The sequence below is a fragment of the Epargyreus clarus genome, unplaced genomic scaffold (genome assembly GCF_041222505.1).
Source record: "Epargyreus clarus isolate Ecla_fem2 unplaced genomic scaffold, WU_Ecla_fem_2.2 ptg000002l, whole genome shotgun sequence".
Lineage (NCBI taxonomy): Eukaryota > Metazoa > Arthropoda > Insecta > Lepidoptera > Hesperiidae > Epargyreus > Epargyreus clarus.
The window spans coordinates 4,758,964-4,786,865 of NW_027332210.1; the positions used below are offsets into that span (position 1 = coordinate 4,758,964).

Consider the following 27,902-nt stretch of genomic DNA (forward strand, 5'->3'; position numbering starts at 1 on the left):
GTTCTTTTTTTGTTAAAACTCGTTCGGCGCTGTCAGTGCGGGAATGTAGAAATCTCGTTTGTTGATTCCAAGTGATTGTACCTGAGATATACGCGGCCTTATAAATTAATTTCGCCGAACACGATGCCGCCAAGTAGCTTACGAGTCGTGTACGCGTTCGCCAGAGAAATGCATCCGAAAACTACGGACGTTTTCATTCAATACGGCACAGCCGGATTCCGTACAAAGTGAGTAAAATTTATTCGTAATTCACCATTTGTTACTGAAAAAGAGTATTTCGTTTATAAAATTAATTAAAATTGCGAAATTTTGTGAAGAATGTATGTAAATTGGTATTTGAAAGTGTCACGTCGGCAAATTGCGGAAGGCATAGAAGGACACTATTCCTTTTGCATTCGTTAAATAATAAAGTAGATGTGAGTCACCTATAAGATAGTTTATAACGGGAAGCACTTGGTCAATGACTTCAGTATTAATCTACAACAAAGATTACTCATGTTATGATAGTAGGCAAATCGCGGAAGAAAAATATTAATACGAAACCAGACATATGATTACGCATTCGCTATCAAATTAATTAAGACCTTGTTGACTTACATTAGCTCATTAAGGGTACACGACATTGAATTAATTGCAGGAATGTTGACACAAGGGTAATTAGCCATTAGTCCATTAATGCACTATTTATTATGTATGTGCTAAATATAGTTTATAAATACAGATTATAAATAGATAATAATATTATTTATAAAACAAATAAAAAATTGGAATGCAATTTTTTCATGTAGAACTTAACAGATAATATATATAATTTTGTGGATGTTCCCTGATTTACATGTGAGGTCAATCCTCATTATTTTAATCCTCAAAAGTGGCAAAGTATCTGTCATCGAGTTCCGGTAGAATTCTATATGGAATTGCTAAGAAATGTCCATGGCAGTAAACATATATTATACTAGCTGACTCGGCAAACGTTGTGTTGCCATATAAATAAAAAAAATGTTAAGGGTGAACAACCCTTATCACTTACAGGTTTGAAAAGTAGATAGAATATTTGAAACTGCGATGGTACCGAAGTCTGTCGAATCCAATGTGAAACATTACAAAGTCAACAACTAATTATGAATTAAAAATTAATTAAAAAAACCTTTCCCACGGACTAAATTTAATCTAAACTATTCTCAAGTCCCCTTGAACACACACAACAAATTTCATCAAAATCAGTCCACTCATTTAGGAGGATTTCAGTGACATGCACACGCACATTAAAAATATATATATAAAGATTAGGTAGACTAAATACTTTGTAATATTAAAATAATAAGAAATCTTTGTACCTATACTATACCTGGAGTAAAACCATTTCATGATCTTATATCTAAAATACAATTGGAACATTGCCAAGCACTTTACTGTGAATACTCAGGAGTTCTTTATCTAAATATTTTTGTTTATTGGCCACCCATATTTAGCTGTATTGAAATCGAAATAATTTTATTTATAGCATATCTATTTTGGTACTTTTATAAGAGGGGTTACCAAAAGCTAATGATTGGAGCTTTTCTGGGATTTAAAAATATGTTACTGTTTAGCATTTAACTCTCATTCTTGCTTGCAAAAAATTCTTTAAATTACTATATAATATTATCCTGTTGGATGTTTTTTAACTCTATTTTTCATAAAGTGTGTAAGCTTTGAAGTCACTAATGAAAACAATTTATTTTTAAATGTTGAACAAATGTAGTAGTCAAAAGATCTTATCATTTTTTTATTATCAAAGAATTTTCGAATAGGGTCAACATATGATATACGGTAGAATAAATTAGTACTATATTTGTGAAATTTTGGCACCTTATATCCCTTTGTATTGTAATTTTGATTGGACAATTGATTTACAATACCTGTTTCCTTTACATTATTTTGATAAGAGTTGGTTGTGTTGCCTTATCCATTCAATTAAAAATATGTTAATTACTTTATTCCGTTTAATTTCAAATTGTGAGTAATTAATCTGGCAACCCTAGCAAATGTTGCTAGTATCTTGGGAATTCTATTCATTTCTTGTCCTTGTTTATTCCCTAAAGATAATAACAAAGTAAGTAGCATTGTTAGTAGAAATCATGGTTATATAAAAAATGTTGATTCTATAACTTTGTTATAGGATTCAAATAATTAATTTGATGTAACAAAAAAGTTTAAACATAAAAACTTAAGACTGATTTATGAATATGCATGAATTCATAACAACAATATTATGTATTTTTTTTTCTTTATGAGGGGGAAACCTTTAAAAGGTCCCCGGTATACAACCGCCGTCCTTCCCGTTCTCTTGCTGCTCGCAACCCTAGAAACATCCCTTTTAGTCGCCTCTTATGACAGGCAGGGTATACCGTAGCCCTATTCTGGTCCCGGAACTACAGGGACAATGTATTATGTACCTACTAGCTTTTGACGACCTGTGACCGCAAGCGAAACAGGTCTGTCTATTTGTCCCTGGGGAACGGTATTTTTTTTCGGGATAAAAGTCACCCTATTTCCTTTTCTGAACTCCTGATAACATATGTACAAAATTTCAAGGCAATTGGTTATGTAGTAACACATGAAAGTGACGAAAACAAACAAACAAAGTCACATGATTCATTTATAATTATAATTTATTTATACTTAACCACAATCTCACCAAAATTCTATTGTGCTTAATTAATGCAGTAAACACAACTAGATTACAGATATAAAATATTGTACATTGGACTTATTATATTCAAAGGTGAATCATAGAAGCACATTAATATACAGATGCCTTTAAGATATGTAAATGACTTTAACAACATTATAATGATTCAGCTAGGAGACCTTGATTTACACTGCACTTAAAATGTATATATTTGTAATAATATTTTGTAATAAGTATATCTTTGCGAGAAGAGCTCATCTAGTTTCTACGGGTATTTAAATTAGGAAACATAGTCATGTGTACCCGACAGTATCGGGTACCGAGTTTAGAGTATTGACCGCCGAGTCTCGGGTATCTTGTATTGAGCCCCGATCGGGTGTCGAGTATTGAGCCCCAATCGGGTAATGAGTATTGAGCCCCGAGTGTCGGGTATCGTGTATTGAGCCCCGATCGGGTGTCGAGTATTGAGCCCCAATCGGGTAATGAGTAGTAAGCCCCGAGTGTTGGGTATCGTGTATTGAGCCCCGATCGGGTGTCGAGTATTGATTGAGCCCCAATTGGGTAATGAGTAATGAGCCCCGAGTGTCGGGCCTTTATGTCGGACATGGCGACGATTTTTTTAAAGATTTAAAATAGTCATTGCTGCTTTAAGAATATTTAAAATCCTAACTAAACACAGATTTCTTATGATTTTGTGATTAATATAAAATCCTATCATGTAAGTGAAAACTAGGCCGGGAAAAGATTATTCCCTTAACAATCGTTGCTGCTATCCTTAAAACTCAATTCGAATGAATAGTATAGGTATCTTAGTATCTCACTAGTAGTATATATAATATCTATCCATAATAATCTACATATATAGGTTATAGGTTTGAATGTTGTCTGTCCGCGTAACCATGACAACCGACTACGTGGAGTAGTGCAGGGATCATTAGGCATGTATTTTTGCTTACGAACTTCGTATTTGACATACTTTCAACTGCAAGGTAGTCTTTGCGTAACAATCCTGCTACAAAACTATACATTTTTAATCTTCAGTGGAATCGAATGTGTAGCGCAGCGTATCTAGTTCTACTAAATTTTAACCTGCAAACAATAAGTTTCATTTTGTAAGAGATTTATTTATTTATTTATAGACACAACAACCACATAACATATTCCATGGACGAAGCAAAAGCGGTTAAACAAACAAAGGATGGAACTTTGAAAGAGATGATATTTTGTCGTTCAGTCTTAGCTCAGGGAAGAGAATTAGTGAAGTTAATCTTGACTTTAAATATAATTTGACCTTAGGTGGCAGATCAATGGTGGTTTCATGAGCATTTCAGGGTTTCGAGTGATCCGTTAATTTGCTAGAGATATAATTCATGAAGCTTTTCTAAGAGCCTACCTTCGTAACCTGCGATCGTAGAGTCCATTTAGATCCATAATAATAATTTGCTTTATGTGTAAGATGTATAAATAACAATATTCTCGTCAAGTCGACAAGAACGAAGGGCCTCCGGTAGAAACTTTGATGAGGCTTGACTGATTTATCTACAGGAGCAGAAATGCATGTGGGATCGACCCTGTGATCTGATAGCACTTCTGTCCTATTTAAGGTCGTTTATAGATGTTTATTAGGGTCAGTGACCATTTACAACTAAGTAGGCTAAATGGTCTTTTGATATACATTAGTATTTCATAGAGAAAATCTTAGCAAACTATTCACTCAGATAAACTCGAAAAAAGACGAATCTTTTCTTTTCTTTTATGGCGGGTCGAAACTGGTATTTTACGTTACTAAACTTTTTTTATTTTTAATATTTGTTTAATTTTAGCGGTTATAGCAATATACATTTTGTATAAATTTCAAATGTCTATCTATTATGGTTCAATGATCAAATAGATCAATGGATGATCAAATGGTGATAGACGGACTCATAGCAGAGGTTTAGCAATAAGGTCTCGTTTTACCCTTTTGTTACGGAACGCAAAAATTAGTAGCCCTTGTAATTTTTGAAAATTGTTTCCAGAGCGAGTCTCCTGGAACATGTCGTGTACCGAATGGGACTTCTGGCCGTCATCCGCTCCCGGGTCAAGAATGGCAAGTATTTCGTAAAAAAATCTCACGTAATATTCAAATTGATGGCTCGTCAGTGCTGCTGTGGTAACCGAATGGGTCTATTTTTTGTACACAATTCAACCCGGGTATACAACTGTGCTGGAAGAGGCAGTCTTCTCATATCATTCAATGACGCTGATAATTCATTTGCACTAAATTTTTTATTTAGATTGTACGTTGATTGCTTCGCACGCTATTTCTTTGCTTATGTGATTGATTTATATTAATGAGGAGGAGACCAGTAATATTTATAAATGTGGCTTTACTAAGCCTTATTTTTACCTTATAACGGCAATTTCAAGCGCTGTTTTATTTTCAGTTGTGATCTTTTTTGTTGTGACCCCAGATAGGATTAGATATTCCTACCGGAAGTCGGCCACAGATGCGCGATACCCCTGAGGACTAAGCTGGAACGCCTCGGAAAAGTATGTCTCCCTTACCACACCCTTCAAAACGGAACACAGCAGCGCTTAAAACGCTGCTGTTATAAGGCAGAAATAGGTGTGGCGGTTGTGCCCCCCGAGTCGAACCACAAAGGGTTCTACCGCCTTCAAGATCTGAGCAGCAGGGTCTTAAAAAAAGAGTCATTTTAACTTCTCAATGATAGGAACGCCGATCTCGACTAACACGTTAGTCCTGTGATGACTACCCGTAACTCGTATTTAGCGATACGAGTTTCTGAATGACGCTATCGAAGTTTTCTCACTAACTTGCATATAAAAGCTCTGAATTAAGACTGTTTTAGCACGGCCTCTGTCCAAACATGATCCCTTAGTCTCGCAAGAGTTCTCTCTTTGTCAAAGTATAGTGCTACTACTTTTGGGGTTGATTACAGATGTCAGAGAGGATTAGAAATTAATTATAACTTGCTTCAAACGGTAAGGGAAAACATAGTGAGGAAACCTGCATACCCGAGAAAAAGTTTTCAAAGGTATGTGAAGTCTAGCAATACGCACTTGACCAGCGCGGTGGAATATGACCTAATCCTCGTCATTCTGAGAGGAGATCTGTTCCTAGCAGTGGGGTAACAATGGATTCATGATGATGATGATGACAGATGTCAATAGGTGGCATCGACCACTCAATATCATGTGTTCAGACACTTACATTTTATAAATAAAACCAGTTTAGAGTGTTGTATATGCATTGTATTGTTTAATAAACACGTATTCTTATCAGCTCATTGGTAAAGTGATTCAATGATTACACTTATCTTTCGTTTTTCCATGAACCAATAAAGGTGTGATTCCATGCGTGGCTAATCGGAATAGGTACTGTAAGTCTAAATTAACAGGATGAATTTTGACTTTTTTCTATAATATAGGAGAAGACGACGAGCCACTTACCGTCAAGTGGAGTGCATGTCCACCTGATGGTAAGTGGCTACTGCCGCCCATTGACATCTGTGATCTACCCTAGATAACATTAGATATTCCTACCTGAGGCCGGCTACAGATGCGCCGCTACCCCTGAGGACTAAGCTGTAACGCCTCGGAAAAGAATGTCTCCCTTACCACACCCTTCATGCCAGAACACAGCAGCGCTTAACACTGCTGTTATGAGGCAGAAATAGGCGTGGCGATACTGCCGCCGGAGTCGATCCACAAAGGGTTCTTCCACCTTCAAAATTTTTTCTGTTATGTAAAAAATATTGCGGGTTTATTTGATATTATTGCCATAAATGGGTACTAAGTCCAAAAATTTTCGTATAAGTAACTACGGGAAGTAAGCGCTTACCAACATAAGATTGGCCGGATGCCCACATTTCTCTGATAACTGATAAATGTTTCATAACTTGTTGTTATAAACGACACCGCATTTATAAAGCGGTTTGTGTAACCTATTTCTGACCGCCTTTGAACAGATCAATGAACTTTCACACCCCATTTAATAATGGGAATAATTTATCATTAATTTTTTGGGCTCTAAACCGCAATGCCGTATCTCTTAAAAATATTTCAGTTTTAGGGGCTTTTGTGTTTGTTGTTGTGGTTAATATTTGTACTAAAAAGTTTGATAAAAATATCTTAAAGTTTAGTCCAAACATGTAATTTACTGTGTTGTAAAAAAAGGCGTATGTCGTATTTCTTCTGTTGGTAAAGATTATTTTATTTTTCATTATTTTTAAGCCTACTTTTTCCGCTGCTAAATACTCATAATATTATCATACTCATAATAAATGTGTTTGTTACGGGGAGTTTTTAGGGTTCCGTTCCCAAAGGATAAAAGCGGAACCCTATCACTAAGCCTTTGCTCTCTTGTCACAGGGCTCTATTTCTTGAATCGTAATTATACTTGATTTTTTATATATTACTTATTTATAACGGTAGACGGTATTAAAAGAAAATTATTTTTTTTAAATCCTTGAAAATAAACCTTTACTATTAATACGGCTGCACGACCATTTTTTTTAATAAAGTTGAAAAACTCATTAATTATTTCCGCGCAATGCTCCATTTCGTATCGGATGAATGGGAGCATTGAAACTCCAAATAGGTCACCTTATAAAGAACTATTGCATACCCATCTCTAGCGTAGTCGCGTTCTATTAACCCTCTTAGGGCATCCAGCGATGTGCTAGCGCCTTTAAATATCATTCCAAATTGTGTACTACTTTTAAGAAGCAACATGTTTTTTGCAAGTATATTTTAAAATTGATGGTATAGTACGCGCCAAACTCCTAGTCCGCTCTGAATTTGTTGGGAGCAGGTGTAGTCATACAATTTGCTATGGCGACACGATTCATTTCTATATTCAGAGCGGACTAGCAATTTTACGCGGACAATATCTTAGTTAAAATCATTGATTATTGTTATTGTAATGCATATACAATATGCAATATTGTATTATATTGTGAAGGGTAATGTAAGTATGTATCAGTCTGAAAAAAAGATGTGTGTTATGGAGTTTCTTTCGCCGCTTCTTCATAACGAAACACCTTGTGAAGTGGTGGTAGTTGTATTGACATTCAAACAGTGCTCTGTAAAGAACCTATTTTGAATAAAAAAAATGATTTGATTTGATTTGTCTTTGGAACACCTAGAATTCTAAACGTCTTGACGGATTTGAACATTTTGAACACACGAGGTATCATTCGATTTTCAAAATTGTGGAAACGACTAGTTCAATCGTAAAATGTTTGACCTATATGACGTATGTGTAGTCCATTTAATTTAGGTAAACTCAACGAAATAGTTCATAAACGTAATAGAATTTCACCTACGTAAAGTTGATCACAAATGGAGTATACGCCTGTGGCCTGAAGAGGGAGAACAAGTTTTTAATATACAATAGTAGATTAGTAATTTTCAAAGGTGGTAGAACCCTTTGTGGGTCGACTCAGGCGGCACCACCGCCACACCAATTTTTGCCTCATAACAGCAGTCTTAAGCGTTACGTGTTCTGGTTTGAAGGTTGTGGTAAGGGAGACATACTTTTTCGTGGCCTTCCAGCTTAGTCCTCAAGGGTAGCGGCGAATCTGAGGCCGACTTCAGGTAGGAATATCTAATCCTATCTGGGGTTAATCACAGATGTTCATAGGCGGCAGTAGCCACTTACCATCAGGTAGACTGCATGCTCGTTTGCTACTCCCATATTATAAAAAAAAACTACTTTTATTTTGACTCCATCTACGCTAATAAAATTCCGACCCGAACTTTTCGTGGATCGATAAAAGAATGCGGTGCAGTACGATGCAATGTGCACGCGGAAAGCTATTTCAAGACACGGTGTCAGTACGTCCGGTTCACGGAAACACTAAACGGTGGAGGGACTTCCACCATTTATCCATTTGGCTACGTTTAGTAAGGTTAGACAGGTCTTATCAGCGACAGGATGGTTTACTATGATCGTCTTCTATAGCGAAACAGTTGATGTTGATTGTTGGTGTGGTCAATCAGCCTTGAAAAAATGTAACTTTTACGAAACATTGAGGAGACGACCTAGATTGACCTTTCTCGAGGGTTACAAGTTTTAGGGAATTTAACATTTTTTTCGAAGATCTATTCGTATACGTATATATGTACATATTATTTACCCAATCTGTAGCTGATGAAACGATTGTCATATTCGAAAGAAAAAAAGAAAGTAAAAAAAGGTCTTTTTTATGCCAATTTTCGGACGGGATTAAAGTGTGGCTCTAGACTATAGCTTCCATTTGTCTTGATTTCCTTCTTCATTAAGGAGTAGGCGTACAAATTACACGCCTTCATTACTATAAAATAACTGATCATGACCATCACAATCAACATCAAGAAAGTAAACAATAGTTTTCTTATCTCATCGATAGCAATCAATTCTATCGGTGTTACCTATTCGCAAAGATAATATTAGATAAAAGGAACTATTGGCACGGTTCATGTTTATGGCGTTTAGAGCGAACAGTCTGTATCCTGTCGTAAACTCGATTTTTGCACTTCAAACGAATGGCACCAGGTCAGCGGCGCTTGTTGAATAGTTTCTATTTGTGGCACTAATCTAGAACTTTATAAAGCTCTGTGCACATCTTCCATACCTATTTGACACGAATAATGCATAATGACTTGAAAATATGTGATTTTGAATAAAATTTCTTGTAGAGCAATTGTCAAAATAAATGGCCGTTGTTATGGCCTATTTACTTAAAACTTAAAATTTTGAGAAACTATTACCGTTTGCCGCTATCGTTCAGGCGTCAAATTTGTTGTTTGAGCGACCGACAAGCGACACTTGTTTGATGTTATTCAATAAACCTATCAACATTTTGTCAACTACACCTCTGCTACTATCATACCTAAGCTACTAAATTCACCCGAGCAACTTTTGTCAGACCCATTATTCGTAAAGCTACAGTTGCTCAGGCCATAATGCTCACACAGTGATAGAACATTTTGTGTGTCTACACCGACGGCACCACTACGACAGTCGATACCTATTTCTACCTAATAACAAGAGTGTGTGCAGTTTTCTAGTTAGAAGAGTGTGATAAGGGTGTCATAATTATACGAGGCGTTCCAACTTAGTCCCCAGGAACAACAACGCACTATGGTCGACCTCAGGCAGGACTTACCTCATCTGGGCTTGATTACATATGCCCATGGGCGGTAGTAGCCCCTTACCATCAGGTAGACTGCAAGTCCGCATAAAAAAGACGCCGAAAAGTCGACGACTATTTAATCGCGAAAGCTACGAGTTGCTTAAGCGATAGCCAATGTCGAACGAACGAAAAGAAAGCGGTCGTCCTATGCCGCGGCGTGACTTCGCCGCGTGGCGCAGGGTTTACGGGCCTCGAGGGATCCCTCCTTACCCGGGCAATCTCCTCAGTGAGTACACTGCCCACCGGTGTTGTGAACTGCCGTGAGGCAGCGGTGCAGCATTCGGTCCTCTATGTGACGTGTGCCAGGCTGCGAGTGCAGATTTTCAGTCCTCCAGGTGGTCAGAGGACACCTGCCCCTCGAATTCACGAGGACGCGGGCGACAGTCCGGTGGTCGAGCGTGGAGATAGCCAATGTGTGGTCATCCTAAGTCCATAGGCGGAGGTTATACAATGCTGTAAAGATGTTCGTAATACAAATATGAGCGTTCGTGTGGTATGCAATTTCGCCTGCACGATATGTGACCCGTATTACACCGCGTCTGGGAACTGCGGAAATGCCTCAATTTATTCAATAACGGCTATGGAGGGGAGAAAGTGCGTGGCTTTGTCTGATATTTCATGCGACTAATGCCCGTTAGTAATAAACTACTCGTATCTATCGAATTTTTACCTCGAAGATTGAAATTTGACAATGTTTGTTATGAAGAAATTGTTAATAACGATCTTTTGGTACGGTACGGTAGGCAAAGTATTGGATACGAGGTTAATATCTATTTTGTTGTTGTTCAATTTGGTAAAATAATAAGGTACCAAATTAGAAGTCCAGGAAAATAGTTTTACAGTTAGTTTTGAAGTTTATTGGAAATAAAATAATATTAGGCACGTACGTATACAAAATATAGTACCTAAGATAATATGGTTCTTTATAAGATTGGAGTGGCAATATAGCGTGCAGTCCACCTGATGGTAAGTGCTCACTGCCGCGTAGGGAGATCTGGAGACAAAGTCCTTTCTAGAGCAGGTTTCACCTGAAGTTGATCACAGATGCTTTGCCACTTCCGATTAAGATGGTTGCTTCATTTGTCAATCAGCTAATTGTTTCAGGAATAATCTTGCATAATTGGCCGACTTTCATCTTTTTTCGGACGGGAAACAACCCTGTTTTTTACCTACGTCTAATTTTTAGGTACTCGGCAATTAATAAATTTACAAATTAACTGAAATGATTATGTGATAAAATTACCCAAATTTTTCGATACCTCCGTACCAAAAAATATAGTGGCAATATACTGATATCGTATGTATTGATATAGAAAAATAAATTTTAAATTGAGTTGCTTTGTAGGCAAAGGCTTTGTATCTCTAGTCTATTAGGAGAAAGGTCGTGTGTTCATCGATTGAATGCAATCTAAATCTAGGTCAGTGTAGAACCAATTATCGAAGCTTAAATGGATTTTTCATATTCTATTCACTATTGGAATCGATAGAAAACTTTATTTCCTGGTCGGATGATTTTATCAATGAAGGTGTTACTACAATAAAACTTCGGCGACGCCAATGCTACACCATGTGTCTTTTACACTACTGGTTTTAAGGTTTTACCCATAAAACACCCATAAATGCTTGTATTTTATGTAGACGAAGGTGGTAGAACCCATTGTGGTTCGACTCCGGCGGCACCACCGCCACACCTATTTCTACCTAATAACAGCAGTGTTAAGCGCTGCTGTGTTCCGGTTTGAAGGGTGTGGTAAGGGAGACAGACTTTTCCGAGGCGTTCCAGCTTAGTCCTCAGGGGTAGCGGCGCATCTGTGGCCGACCTCAGGTATATCTAATCCTATCTGGGGTTGATTACAGATGTCCATGGGCGGCAGTAGCCACTTACCATCAGGTGGACTGCATGCTCGTCTGCTACTCTTATATTATAAAAAAGGACCTTAACATATCAACTGATAGTTGAATGCTGTCGCAGGTCTGAAGCAGTTGTGGTAGTGCGCTATTCTCATGTACGCTTTCATATTTCGGAGGCCATGTTAAACTCTGGTATCATCATTGTGTTACAGTCGTTAAATCTCGTCGCGGGTCTTACGGATAACACCTGACACCCTCTTGTTATTAGTAGATCATTTCCTCGTACCTTCCTCCACTAAACCGCAAAGGAGCCGCGGAATAGTCCGCTTATAGAAAATTCTATAAACCTCCCCTATTTATGGAGGGAAAATTGTTCTTGGCGTTGTATGAAAATTAAATCATCATCAACCCATTACTGTCCGATTATTGGGCACGGGTCTCCTCTCATAATGAGAAGGATTAGGCCATAGTCCACCGCGCTGGCCAAGTGCGTATTGGTAGACTACACACACCTTAGAACACTTGTTTTTTTTTAAGATATCTCAGGTATGCAGGTTTTCTCACGATGTTTTGAAAAATTAGAGGTGCGTGCCTGAGATTTGAACCTCGGACCCCTCGATCGAGAGGCAGAGTTTCTTAACCACTAGGCTATCACTGCTTTTGATAGTCTTGTGGTTAAGATGAAAATGAAATAAAATATCTGGCTGGATAAAATCCATCACAAAAAAACATTTACATGTTTTCATATGTATATTTTTAACACATACTTCTCTGCTAATACTACTATTTTATCACCAGGTCGCACAATCGGCATGATGATAACCGCCTCTCACAACCTGGAGCCGGACAACGGTGTGAAGCTCGTGGACCCTGACGGAGAGATGCTGGAGCAGAGCTGGGAGGAGATCGCTACCAGGCTCGCTAATGTCAGGTAAGGATTCTTGATAAGTGTTTTTTTGAATTAGGAAATCCTTTGGAAATTTTAGTAGATAAGTTTCTCTCATTAGCCGGGGGTTTCTGACCTTTGCTCAAAGATTTTTGGAGAGGCGATAGACTAAGGCAATTCTCAAGACACTTTTTTGAAAAAATATAGCCATAGATATGTCAATTCTCAGGACAAATTTTGTTAGGGGGTCCGGCAGTCTATAATTATTTAAGTAATAATTTCGAAATTCTTTTAACAGCATTAACAAGTTATAATAAAAAGCGAAAGCCAACGCAATATTCAGACGAATCCAATAACACCTCCTATGTCAAGTCTTATGGGCTGCAGGGCATGCTAAAGAATTAGACATACATATGTACGCTTGAAAAACAATAACCCCTCAGGCAATGTGACAACACTTGCAAAACTATACTACGACTTCAATACTATGTTATATTTGATGAGACAGTGGCGTTAATTTCGAAATCCCAAGTTCGAAATTCTGGGTTCGAATCCCAGACTCGCATATGATATTTCGTATGTTATGTTAAAAATCTTCAAATGCTTATGCATCTTTTTGTCTTAATAACATTTTTTTTATATTTCAGTGACAATGACTTAGAATCAACAACAGCACAGGTCATCAAAGAAGTGAACGCTGACATGGCTCTCAAGGCTAGCGTATACATCGGCATGGACACCAGGTAAGCATATCCGTACCAGGCGAGAGTAAGCTAAATGGAAAGTAGTAAAACTCTCTTTGGTTCGATTACGGCTCCACCGCCACACCTATTTCTGCCATATATCAGCAATGTGCCTAATAAAAGCAGTGAAGATATTTGTTAAGAAACTCGTGATTGTGAGGTCTGAGGTTCAAATCCCAGGCACCAGTGAAGTCCACCGATTCGCATTTGACGAGTGCGGCGAAATTATGACTTAATCATTCCAATTCTGAGAGGAGACCTGTGCCCAGCAGTGGGACAGTAATGACTTGATGATGATGAACATCAGTGTTGAGCGCTGCTGTGTTCTGGTTTGAAGGGTGTGGTAAGGGAGATACTTTTCCGATGCATTCTAGTTTAGTCCTCAGGAGTAGCCGCGCATCTCTACCCGAACTCGGGTAAGATTCTAATCTTATCTGGGGTTGATTACAGATGTCCAGGCGCGGCAGTAGACACTTGCCATCAAGTGCTGCTCGTTTGGTACTCCTATATTATAAAAGAGACCTACTGTAAAATTGACATTGAAAATAACAATACAAAAGGGTTCTTTAAAGGCTTAACAATGTCCTCTATATATAGAAAAGAAACGTTACTTCCTGAGTCTATTGTGAGTTTCGTCTGATGGACTTAATTTAATGGAACTAGGACTATTGAGTTACAACAATAGAAAGGCGTTGTCTTGTTCCTTCCTAACGCGATAGAAAGGGATAGAGCATTTAAGTTTTAATTATAGGACTAAGTATTCATGAACTCTGAAATTGGCTTGTAAATACGGTAGTAGAACTCTTTGTTGTTGTACTCCGGAGGCACCACCGCTACGCCTAAGTCTGCCTAATAACAGCAGTATTAAGCGCTGCATGTTCCGGTTTGGATGATGTCGTAAAAGGGAGACATACTTTTACGAGGCTTTCCACTTTGTCCTGAAGGGTACGTATCTGTGGCCGACCTGAGGTAGGACTATAGTCTTACCAGAGGTTGATTAACGATGTCCATGGGCGGCAGTAATCATCACTTGGACTGCATGCTCGTTGGCTACTCTTATACCCTAAAGGACTAAGCTGGCACGCCTTGGAACAGTATGTGTCCCTTACCACACCCTTCAAACTAGAACACAGCAGCGCTTCACACTATTATTAGGCAGAAATAGGCATGGCGATGGTGCCGCCGGAGTCTAACCACAAAGGGTTCTATCACCTTCAAACTTCTATATTTTACTATATTTGGTTTCCAGATACACGAGTCCTCGGTTAGCAGCAGCTGCGGTGCACGGTGTGATCGCTCTGAAGGGCACGCCCAAGGAGTTCGGTATCGTGACCACGCCCATGCTTCACTACTGTGTCAAATGTCGTAATGACAACACGTACGGCACTCCTACGGAGGAAGGTAAGATATGTTAGCGATTTTTTTCAAATAAAGAGAATAATTTTTTGCGATATTTTTAAATATGGAATAACACAAACATAAAGAAACAAACTCAAAGATATGTGTAGTCTACTAATACGCACTTGGCCAGCGCGGTGGACTATGGCCTAATCCTTCTCATTTTGAGAGGTGACCCGTGCCCAGCAGTGGGACAGTAATGGGTCGATGATGATGATGATGATTTTAAACATAAAATGTACTGAACATATTAATTGTTACATAGATAATTTTAAAACGATAGAGGCGGATTTTATTTTGCCGACGTAACGGATTGCAGTCTCAATTCCTATATGACAGTAATTTGCTTTATGAAGTTTTTTAATTATTTAGTAATTGACACGATATATGTCCTATATGATGTTGTATAAGTAGAAGTATTGTTATCATAAAAATAAGTCTATATAAAACTACAAAGTCATGAATTTTCATTTCAAACGCCGTAAAGGAGTTTTTCTATTAGAAAATCTTTTTTTACAATTACCGAAACTACTTTTTAGATATAAAAACATTTCTTTTAACTTTTTGTATGAGCATAAGAGCTTAGGAAACGTCAATTTTATAAAAGACACAGGTCAAAACTATTTAAATATATCTATTGTGTATACAACAAAATGGTTATGTATCTTTCAGGATATTATGAAAAAATCGTCGGCGCATTCAAGAACATTCGGCAAAAGTTACCAGTTACGGGTGATTACTCCACCACGTTATATGTAGATGGTGCTAACGGCGTCGGCGGGAAAAAGCTCAATATTATAAGGAAAAGCTTGGACGGCGAACTCGATCTCAATTTGTATAATCTCGGTGGTAATGGAGGGAAGTTGAATTTGAATGTGAGTTTTAATTTGTATTCCTTCTCGTGAGTTCATCTTTATGTTATGTTATTTTTTAATATATCATATAGGAGTAGCAGACGAGTATGCAGTCCATGTAATGGTAGCAAAAAAAATAAAAACGCATTTATTTAAGAAAATCCCTAAATACACCTCGGGGGTAGCGACGCATCTGTGATCGATCTCAGGTAGGAATCTAATGCTATCTGGGGTTGATAACAGATGTCCATGGACGGCAGTAGCAACTTGCCATCAAGTCGACTGCATGCTCGTATGCTACGCTAATATTATAAAAAAATAAAGCACAAAACATGATCTTCTACAGATATAACATTGAATTTTAATCCTTAAATATAAATAAACAGATAAAACTTTGTGTCCAGTGTGGTGCGGACTTCGTGAAAGTGTCTCAACAGCCGCCCGTGGGCGTGGAACACGTGGCGTTCCAGCGCGTCGCCTCGTTAGACGGCGACGGTGATCGGCTCGTCTACTACTATTTGGATGATAAGTATGTTGTGATTTTATACTAGTATTTTGGCGAAATCTATACATTTCATTATGTATCGGATATTCACGACAAGTGTTTTAAAACTGCTTCACACGAGTGGGCTACGAACCGCTACTCCTTATTTACTATGTAATTGTGACGTTTTATTCTATGATAATAACGTTAATAGATTCTTTCCGGTTTTTTTTTTCGTCGTTTACTGAGGTTACTTATGACTGAGGCTAATATTGAAATTCTCTAAACTATCAAGTGAAAAAAACATAATCGTAATTCTATAGTCGCTTAGTAAGAAAACATTGTAAATGCGTTTCATTACTAGAACATAGAAATGTTTTCACATCCTATAGTCGTCTAAGACGCTACAGTTCAAATTAATTCCCAAAGAGATCATAAATAAATATTAAGAAAATGCAAACGATGAAAGAATAATGTGATATAACAAAAGCTAATGTTTAAGTTAATTTTAACATTACTTCCTAGGAACAAAATGCACCTACTAGACGGTGATCGTATAGCTACACTGCTGGCCAGCTACATCACCCAGCTGCAGACGGCCTGCAACGCCCCGGCACTGACGATAGGCCTGGTGCAGACCGCCTACGCGAATGGCGCCTCCACCAGATACATCACACAGGAGCTGGTGAGTGTTACACTGCACCTGGTGGCTACATCCAGCTGCAGACGGCCTGCAACGCCCCGGCACTGACGATAGGCCTGGTGCAGACCGCCTACGCGAATGGCGCCTCCACCAGATACATCACACAGGAGCTGGTGAGTGTTACACTGCACCTGGTAGCTACATCCAGCTGCAGACGGCCTGCAACGCCCCGGCACTGACGATAGGCCTGGTGCAGACCGCCTACGCGAATGGCGCCTCCACCAGATACATCACACAGGAGCTGGTGAGTGTTACACTGCACCTGGTAGCTACATCCAGCTGCAGACGGCCTGCAACGCCCCGGCACTGACGATAGGCCTGGTGCAGACCGCCTACGCGAATGGCGCCTCCACCAGATACATCACACAGGAGCTGGTGAGTGTTACACTGCACCTGGTAGCTACATCCAGCTGCAGACGGCCTGCAACGCCCCGGCACTGACGATAGGCCTGGTGCAGACCGCCTACGCGAATGGCGCCTCCACCAGATACATCACACAGGAGCTGGTGAGTGTTACACTGCACCTGGTAGCTACATCCAGCTGCAGACGGCCTGCAACGCCCCGGCACTGACGATAGGCCTGGTGCAGACCGCCTACGCGAATGGCGCCTCCACCAGATACATCACACAGGAGCTGGTGAGTGTTACACTGCACCTGGTAGCTACATCCAGCTGCAGACGGCCTGCAACGCCCCGGCACTGACGATAGGCCTGGTGCAGACCGCCTACGCGAATGGCGCCTCCACCAGATACATCACACAGGAGCTGGTGAGTGTTACACTGCACCTGGTAGCTACATCCAGCTGCAGACGGCCTGCAACGCCCCGGCACTGACGATAGGCCTGGTGCAGACCGCCTACGCGAATGGCGCCTCCACCAGATACATCACACAGGAGCTGGTGAGTGTTACACTGCACCTGGTAGCTACATCCAGCTGCAGACGGCCTGCAACGCCCCGGCACTGACGATAGGCCTGGTGCAGACCGCCTACGCGAATGGCGCCTCCACCAGATACATCACACAGGAGCTGGTGAGTGTTACACTGCACCTGGTAGCTACATCCAGCTGCAGACGGCCTGCAACGCCCCGGCACTGACGATAGGCCTGGTGCAGACCGCCTACGCGAATGGCGCCTCCACCAGATACATCACACAGGAGCTGGTGAGTGTTACACTGCACCTGGTAGCTACATCCAGCTGCAGACGGCCTGCAACGCCCCGGCACTGACGATAGGCCTGGTGCAGACCGCCTACGCGAATGGCGCCTCCACCAGATACATCACACAGAAGCTGGTAAGCACATGTGGAATGTATGAAGACTTTAGCTTCCACCATAATGCGCATCGCCACCAAATGCATAGTCATGTTTGGGTAGAACTCCTAAAGGGATAGTTATTTATTTGTAGTGGATTGTAATGCATTAAGTATTCAAACAAACGAAAGAATAATTGAATGAATGAAAGAATGAATGAACGAATCAAAGAATAAAACTTATAAAAATCCCGTGAACCCTCCAGCCTCCCGCCAGCTACCCGGGAAGCGGAAGACAACGAGGCCAGAGAGGGAAAGTGGGAACCCCCGCAACGAACCCCCATGCAGTGCGGTGTCCAACCATGCGGCGGACAAGGATGGCTTTATTAAGGTGGTGCGTAAGAAGAAAAAGCCTCCTTGTCGTAACCAATGTGGCACAGCACCGACAGGATCTAACCATCTCCTGCGTCCTGCCGTTCCTGTGTCGCACGTGTATGTCTCACGGCTCCACTACAGCACGAAGCCGTCTGACATAGTGGAGTATTTGGTGGTAAAAACCAAGTTCCGATTGGTGGTCGAAAAGTTGGAGGCGCGTAACGCGGTGAACTTTAGTTCATTCGTTGTACGCGTTCCAACTGAGCAATTGTCGACCTTCCTGAAGAAGGAGGAGCTGTGGCCGAAGGGAGTTGTGTTCCGGAAGTTCCGTGGACGGAGAGGACCCCCGGAAGTCACCAAACTCGCGTCTCACGTCGCCGCAAATACGTGATTTAGTTATAACTATATATATGTATGTTAGTCTGTAAGGTATATGTAATATGGACCTTGTTGTCTGAAATAAATAAATAAATAAAATAAAATAAATAAAAAATTACAGAAAATCCCAGTGACCTGCGTGAAGACGGGAGTGAAGCATCTCCACCACGCGGCAATGTCGTACGACATCGGGATATACTTCGAGGCGAACGGCCACGGCACTGTGGTGTACAGTCAACAGGCTAAAGCCACTATAAGCAAGATTGCGGAGGAGGGGTGAGTTGCAAAATTATTGTATATAACAATAAAACTAGAGAATTACGTTTAAAAATAAAACTTGCTGCTTAAAAGTATAGCATGTTATATGTTACTCCCACAATTTGGTCTTCACAACGACACCTCATATGTTAAAGTCGATCAAGCCGTTTGGGCTGCAGAACATGTTAAAGAATGAGATATACATACAGCAGTGAGAATTTAAGTTTAAATTAAATGTCTAATTAATTTAACAGCAGTGTTAAGCGCTGTTGTTCTGTTTGGAAGGGTGTGGTAAGGAAGACATATATGTCCGAGGCGTTCTAGGTTAATCCTCGGGGTAGCGGCGCATCTGTGGCCGACCTCAAATAGGAATCTAATCCTATCTGAAGTTGATTCTCATGAGCGGCAGTACCCACTTACCATCAGATGGACTGAAAGCTTGTCTGCTACTCCTATATTATAAAAAAGTAGCTTACGTAAAATATTCCATATCTTTTCAGGGAACCAGAAGAACGTAAAGCAGCCCAACTGTTCCTCAACTTCATTGATATGACCAACGAGACAGTAGGGGACGCTATATCGGATCTCTTCCTGGTGGAGACAGTGCTGTGCGCTCGCGGACAGAACGCCACGCAATGGATGGCCGCTTACGACGATCTACCGTGTCGACAGCTTAAAGTTACTGTACAGGTAAGGAGTGATATATTTATTAAAAAATCTAGCTGACCCGGCAAACGTTGTGTTGCCATATAAGTAAAAAAAGTTAAGGGTGAATAAACCCTTGTTACTTAGAGGTATGAAAAATAGATAGCAGCCGATTCTCAGATCTACTGAGTATGCATATAAAATTTTGTGAAAATTGGTAAAGCCGTTTCGGAGGAGTACGGTAACTAACATTGTGACAAGAGAATTTTATATATAAGGCATATATGCAAAAATATGAAAAATTTCGTGGAAATTTAGAATGTCATGAATGAAAAGAGAGAGATGAAGCGAGAGTGAGAGAGAGGGATGATGTCGGTTAATTGTGATTTATTATGTTGTCAGCTTTATTTTGACTGTACAGACAAGGTGAATAATGACAGATTATTATCGTCTTTAAAAAAAAGCTACTGTTGTAATATCTGAAGGGGGGAAGTTACAGAGAAGGTGAGATAGTGTGATAGAGATAGGTTATAGAGTGGAGAGTGAGAAAGAGAGAGGAAGTGGTGTAAGAGTGTGTTTGGGACGCTATATAGGATCTGTTTCTGGTGGAGACAGTGCTTTGCGCTCGCGGTCAGAACGCAACGCAATGGATGGCTGCCTACGACGATCTGCCGTGTCGACAGCTTAAAGTGACTGTACAGGTAAAGAGTGATAAGGAATTGTTATTTTGTTAGAAATTAAAAAGTGATAGATTAGATGAGTGTTGGCTTAAGAAAGGTGTTTGAAAGAGAGTGTGACATGTGGAAAAGATAGAAGAAAGAGAGAGATTACTCAATCTCGGTAGTGAGTTATTATTAGAGTTCAAAATTATGACTATTTTTTTCATTTGGTGAAATACAGAGTGATAGAGATTCTGTGACAATTACACAGAGGGTTAGACGGCATAAAGAGAGAAAGGGACACATGAAGAAATATACATTACCCAAGTGAGGCATTAAAAGAGGTGTTCGAATAGAGAGAAGTTAAGTATGAGGAATTTTAAGAATCTGTACTTGATCTAGTGAGGAGACTATATTTGTTTTTGCTTAATTTTAACCAATTTAAGAATAAAAAAGATGTTGTTTACTAATATCTTAATGTTATATCAGGACCGCAACGCAATATCGACAACGGATGCTGAAAGACAGTGCACAGCCCCCGAAGGCCTACAGACGAGGATAGACGAATTGGTCTCGCACTACACTAGCGGGAGGGCTTTCGTGCGACCGTCTGGAACCGAAGATGTCGTGCGGGTGTACTCTGAAGCTGACACACAGGAGGTAATTACTTTTATTACAAATTCTGTTATATTTTCACATCTATAGACTAGGGTGGACGAATTGGTCTCGCACTATACTAGTGGAAGGGCGTTTGTGCGACCATCCGGCACCAAGATGTCGTGCGGGTGTACTCTGAACCTGATACACAAGAGGTGAGAGTCCATTTCAGTTTAGTTCAGAGTGGGAACTCATCAAGAGATGGTGCTTTTTTACAATATTAAAGTAGTAAACGAGATGGCAGTCCATTCAGTCCAAATAAGACTTAGATAACTATCAGAATTTGACAACAAATTGCTCCTGAAAACGCCTTTTTTATAATATAGGAGTAGCGGACGAACATGCAGTCCACCTGATGGTAAGTGGCTACTGCCGCCAACGGAAATCTGTAATCAACCCCAGATAGGATTAGATATTCCTAACTGAGTTCAGCCACAGATGCGCTGCTACCCCTGAGGACTAAGCTGGAACGCCTCGGAAAAATATGTCTCTCTTACCACACCCTTCAAAACGAAACACGCAGCATTGCTGTTATTAGGCAGAAATAGGTGTGGCGGTGATGCCGCCGGAGTCGAACCACAAAGGGTTCTACCTTCAACAATAAAATTGGATAACCTTCACTTGCCACACACTTCATATAAGAACATAGCGCTTAACTTTGCTATCATTAGGAGTGAGGCAAATTGGGAAAGATGTGACAGTGATGCCGCCTGATTCGAACCAACCCCGTGTGGTTGTAAAATATAGTAATTAATTTAACCCTACATTACATACGTCAAACTATTCTTAAATAAATTATTCCGTATTTGTTTCAGAATGCCGACAAATTAGCAGCGGAAGTAGCTCAAGCGGTGTTTGACTTAGCAGGCGGAGTGGGCACCAGAGCTGAAATACCCGCATAGTTTCACTACAAACAGTTCATAATAGAATATCGCTGTAAACTAACAACTTATTAATATTCAATCTATTCGATATTTGCGTGCCAGAGATCGAAATTTGACAGATTTTAGTAGGCAGAAATTGGCAAATTCACTCTTTGGTAGGCATTTTTTTGGATTTGGGTTTGAAACTACTTTGGTTAATAATGACGTAAGATTTTATTGGATGTTTTGGATTAATAGAAGATTCGGCTTCAGTCAGACAGTTCTAAATTTTAAGTTTAGATATTTTCTGGGTATTAGTGTTCAGTCTTTGGCTGTGTTCATGGAATAAACTACTAGAACTAAACCGTATTGTAGTGCTAAATGTAGTAAGCACTATTTTCGGTATAGCGGTGTTAAATTTTGCATTACTTTATTACACAAAATGGCTTTATAATTCATATTTTTGTTTTGGTGCTCTTTTAATTTTTACAAATTGTAAAGAAATGTTGATAAGTTGACCACACAATTAATTATATCATCATTTTTGACGCATAATCACATAGTGTTTAAGGTTTGACAAAGAGACATCTCCGATAGTCTCAGTTCGGAGCTTGTATATATGCAAGATGTTGAAAAAACTTCGATAGCGTGATTCAGGATACTTTAGCGCCATCTCTTGACGAGTAGCGGAAAGTTGCCGCAAAGGTAATTGTAGCTAAATATAGTAATTAACTGCTGTAAAAATGCACATTTTAAAGTACCGTCCAAGATAGATATTTCAATTTAATATTCAATTGGTATATTAAAAGTATATTGCTCAATTTTGTTCAAATTATCCGCATATTTCGATTTCAAACTTTTTTATAATATTTACGATGAATATGGCCAAAAATCTTATCTATCTTTAATTAATTATCTTTTTAACGTTTATATCCGATACACACGACTGTAATACGGCAAAATATTGTTTAATAAAAATATTATTAATGCGTTATAATAAAATTTCGAATATTATTTAATTTCTTTGTAAAAGAGCCCCAGTTATTCCCAAATCGATTTTCAAAAATAATGTTTACAAATTTCTTAAACTGTTATATGACACATTAATTCAAATATTCATATTATTGTTATTTTTTTTGTACAAGTATGTTATAGATGTGTGTATTAGATTATAATATTGTGTGTTGGGCTCAAGATAATAAATATAAATTAATTCGTAAATTATTTTACAAATATATTTAATGGACCAATCTTATCTTCACTTGCATAATTAATAGCTAATCACGCAATAGATTTAAGTACATAATAATATACATAATATATAAATACATACAAACATTAATAATATCCCAAATAATTAGTGTTTTTTTTTAACAAATACATCTTAATATTCCATTAGAAAAGTAACCAAATTTCTGGTAAAACATTAGTCAATCAGATCGAATGTAAAGTCACATTCATGAATGTTATTGGTCTGAATCTGGCATACTTGTCCGAGCCAATCAAAGTGAAATATTTCATTGTGTAATGTTCTTATAACATTCTGTTTCATTAATTCTTAATTTACCAAGATTTTATTACTTAATCTTGGTACATCTTTAAGATCTTTTTATTTTACGTCCACCAAGAGTTCTAACTTTTGTTTCTGAACTTAGACGAAATCCGTCGGAGGAACTATGATTTATTTAAGTTTTGAACTCAAATTAGGTTCTTCTCTCATGATGAAAACAATCAATCCTTTCTTATGAGGCTTCAGCTGTTTTTTTATATTACTAATTGAATATGAAAGAATAATCATATATTTGTTTATGTGCCGCTCAATAACTTTTTTAATATAGAGCCTAGTCGAAAAATTAAAAAAAAAATAGTACAACGTTGCCCTAGTCTAAATTGGTTTACTTATAAATGTGAATGTATAAAATATAAATATTTCAAAAATTTTATTATTTCCCAATCAAATTCTTGCATTTTTTGTAATAGAATATAGTTCACGCCAAACTGCTAGTCCGCTCTGAAGTTGTTGCGAGCAGGTTTAGTCATATAATTTGCTATGGCGACGCGATTCATTTCTATATTCAGAGCGGAGTAGCAGTTTTACGGGGACTATACTAAAAAATCGACATTGGTAGTTATATGAATAATTAGCGTTAATATATCGTCATAAATATATTATATACAATTGATTAAATCATTATTGTATTTTAAAATATCTTTAAAACTGATGTTCATCAGTAAAAATTTGATTTGAGGTGCCTTCAAGTATAGTATAAAAGAATCCTTTGTAAAACGCTTTAGAAAAATAATAAATATGATTGTAGGTGTAGACACTTATTTTGAAATCAATATCTTGCTCATGTCTTTCAAATAAGCGATATAATAATATATTCTATTCGGTTAACTTACATATTGAGGACTGCGTGGCGGAGCGGTCAGCATACCGGTCTGACGCGTAGAGAGTCCCAGGTTTGATCCCCGGCCAGACCGATATCTAAATGATTAATTTATAGGTTTCTGGGTCTGGGTGTTGGTTTGACGCGCAGAGGGTCCCGGGTTCGATCCCAGCCAGATAGATATCTAAATGATAAATTTAGGTTTCTGTTTCTGGGTCTGGGTGTTTTTGTGTCGCTGTGTGTCCATAACACCCACACAGGAAATCCTAGTGTGGGGCTGTGAGTGTAGAAAGCGTCTATATGAGGCAACTATCTTAGTCCTCAAGAGTAGTAAAGCATATGTGATCGACTTCAGGTAGAAAATATATCGAAGGTGGTAGAACCCTTTGTGGACTCCGGCGGCACCACCGCCACACCTATTTCTACGTAATAACAGCAGTGTTAGACGCTGCTGTGTTCCGGTTTGAAGCGTGTGGTAAGGGAGACAGACTTTTCCGAGGCGTTCCAGTTTAGTCCTCAGGGGTAGCGGCGCATCTGTGGCCGACCTCAGGTAGGAATATCTAATCCTATCTGGGGTTGATTACAGATGTCCATGGGCGGCAGTAGCCACTTACCATCAGGTGGACTATATGCTCGTCTGCTACTCTTATATCATAAAAAAAAACCTGTTCTATCTGGAGTTCTAGAGTATCTGGAGTGAGTATACAGATCTCCACTTACCATCTGTGTGGAAGTTGTTCAATTGTTACTTATAAAAATATATACAAGTGTTTTTTTTTTATTTCTGTTTCAATTCAAAGACTTTTAGACTTTTTTAGGAGTAATTATAACTCAGTAATAAATGTCCTTCCAACATAATTACAGAATGTGTTCATTTATGTTCAAATAATAATTGTGTTCTTGATTGTACATATATTATGAAGAGCTATAATTATAAGTAACGGCTTCTTATATTAGCCAAAACAATATATAATTTGCAAACTAATAATAAACACAATTTGATTAATTTGTAAAGAATTTTACTATAGTTTTATTGAAATGATCACTATAATTGCTTAAAAATGCATGTATCGTATTTTAATTTACCAATGTTACATTTTTAACTAAATCTTAGTTAGGCTTTAGAAGTAGTAAGTCAGTAATATTCATAAGATGATTTTCTTTTTAAGAAATAGTTGATTAAGTGGGAACACATTATGTAATGCGTAATACAATGGAATATAAGAAGGGTGAAGGGAAGACGGCAGAATCACAATTATTATTGAATTTATGTTTGAAAAATTGTTAAGGTACAGAATAATATAAAAGAATTCGAGATAAAAATGTGTATGGTTAAGTTTTCATACAAAAAATGTTAGGCTTATGAGAACAGAATAGTACGAAGGTACATAAAACCTTTCCTTTTTTTATCATATAATATATATAAAAGTTGTTCAGTATATGTATCTTTTGAAAATAACAAATTGAGTTAAAATCGATGACTTTTATATAGATGAGTCATTTTGGCTTTTTCTTAAATAAACGTCTGAAATTCAATGTGTTCTATTGTTATCGAAAATATTAACAGATGTATGGACAAACACATAAAGATCTACATTATTTGTATTGCCTATATTATTTAATAAAACCATCACAAAATTTTATGTTCTAGGGTATTAATTTGCTTAATATTCGATTAAAATTATATAACGATAAAATTACTTGCCTTGCAGATGTGTGATGTGAAATAATTAAATAATTCCGTAAAGCATTTATAATCTCTGGTTTCATTAATTGTCAAACTGAATCTGTTTTTTTATATATGATTGAAATTATATTAGCTTACATACATATTGCTTATATATGCTTAGGAACATACAGTTCAAAATGACATTAATTTTATGATTTGTTTAGAAATATATGTGATATTTATTAATTTCATACGTAACTGACTAGCAGAGTAGCTTATGGTATTTTTGTCATTGAACAAACTTGAAAACCAAAAAAAAAATGGAACTCGCAAACTGTACTGTATTTAGTTAATAATTGGGAAGCATTTTTAAAAATTAAAGTAAAAAATCGTTAGGTAAAATGCTGCGTCTACACGCTTGTCAAACTTGAACAAGTCTTCACAAATTCAAATGTGTGGACAGCATATTTGTATTGGATTGTGTAACAAATTCTACGGAAACTTAAGACATTGTAGAGGTACGTAGTTTACGACGAATGCCAAGAGAACGCGGCATGTAACACATCTTTTTATTATTTTTATACAGGATGTGTTTTCTAAACAAAGGATAATTATGTGAATCAGTAACAGAAGGTCTGTTGAAGCATGCTCAAAATTTTTATCATAATTCCGTTAGATACGAGCGACGTGAGATACGGTGTGTTTTGGTCCCTTATCACTGCTTTATCGCCTTCAAATCAACGTAATCTCGAGAATTGTGTATTTTTAAACTCTCACTAAATATTTTTACAAAATATTGGCAACTGCTAAAATTTGAACAAACAATTCTATTATCTATACACGTGTATTGTTTCATATAAATGCGTCTATTTGTGTATGAGAGTATGACTTTGTAATTTAGGTATTGAATATCATATTAAAATATTTTGCTTTTGCTTTTATTTGCTTTTGTTTTTGTACTATGTACACAAGATTTAATTAAATTATGACATGGCATTTTTTATAGCAGGTTTCTTAATAATGTTTTCCTTCACCGTTTAAGCAAGTGGTAAATAACTTCTCATACGCACACAACTTTGAAAAATCAGCGGTGTCTGGGATTTGAACCTTGGAACCTTCGACCAAGGGGCCGTTTCTTAACCACTAGGCTATCACTGATTATATGCAATTATAAACTTACTGTAAAATTCACCAAAATAATTGTAATTCCTTGATTTTATTCATTGCAAATTCAGAATAGTATATACTTTGTCTGATAAGTTATCATAAGAAACGGATTCCCCGATATAAGGTTGGCATTTTTGCATTATTTATGTTTACAAAATCAACAGTTGCTAATATTTTGTATTTTATCACATGACATATTTTTACGTACTGTTAAGATACTTTACCAATAAAACTACCACAATAAAAATGCTATAAATCGCTATTTCACTGGAAGACACACTTGTTTTCAGATTATTCGTGTCCTAACAACATTGTGATCCTTAAATCCTAAACTGAATAGAGAAAGAGTTTACAAAATGTAACAATGTGACGTCACAGAAAGAGTGACAGTGTTATGACGTCGAACTTGAAATGGGAGACGAAGGTTTAAAAACTAAAAACCCTTTACGGGACTTTATTAGTTTATTACCTTTATTAATTGTCTTCCAGTGAATATGGGGTTTAAAATATTTTTTCTATAGTATACAAAACATTGTACACACACAATTAAAAATTAAAAAAAAAAACTGGTAAATACATATTGAAATATTTTCGTGAATTACACACACATTTTTCTTTACCAAAAATTGTATTGTATGTTTTAGTGTATTATATCAACATGTATATATTTTAGTGTGTGTACAGTCTCACAAACTATTGAAATGAATACTTTTGTGTGCAATTGTTACAATAATGTTTTATTTTACGCGCATGTTAACGGTTCATTTAAATAATTAATTAAAATATCTATATTACTCTACTACTTACTTGTTTTTTA

General features: G+C 37.8%; 1 protein-coding gene across 1 annotated transcript; it reads left to right on the forward strand.

Moving 5' to 3' along the window:
• Window positions 1–27,887, forward strand: nst (phosphoglucomutase 3-like protein nst). Its single transcript, XM_073078613.1, has 12 exons — window positions 1–227; window positions 4,693–4,763; window positions 12,505–12,637; window positions 13,240–13,335; window positions 14,585–14,736; window positions 15,406–15,608; window positions 15,992–16,116; window positions 16,597–16,756; window positions 18,899–19,053; window positions 19,536–19,725; window positions 20,829–20,999; window positions 21,812–27,887. The coding sequence occupies exons 1-12, from the start codon at window positions 124–126 to the stop codon at window positions 21,896–21,898; spliced, it is 1,647 nt and encodes a 548-aa protein (XP_072934714.1). The 5' UTR covers window positions 1–123; the 3' UTR covers window positions 21,899–27,887.
• Window positions 27,888–27,902: the final 15 nt, after the last annotated feature.

Excerpts from the sequence above, each read along its gene's own strand:
- nst (XM_073078613.1), top strand. The coding sequence starts at position 124 with ATGCCGCCAAGTAGCTTACGAGTCGTGTACGCGTTCGCCAGAGAAATG. Across the intron at positions 16,757-18,898 it reads GATACATCACACAGGAGCTG|AAAATCCCAGTGACCTGCGT; the intron begins GTGAGTGTTACA and ends AAAAAATTACAG. Across the intron at positions 19,054-19,535 it reads AGCAAGATTGCGGAGGAGGG|GGAACCAGAAGAACGTAAAG; the intron begins GTGAGTTGCAAA and ends ATATCTTTTCAG.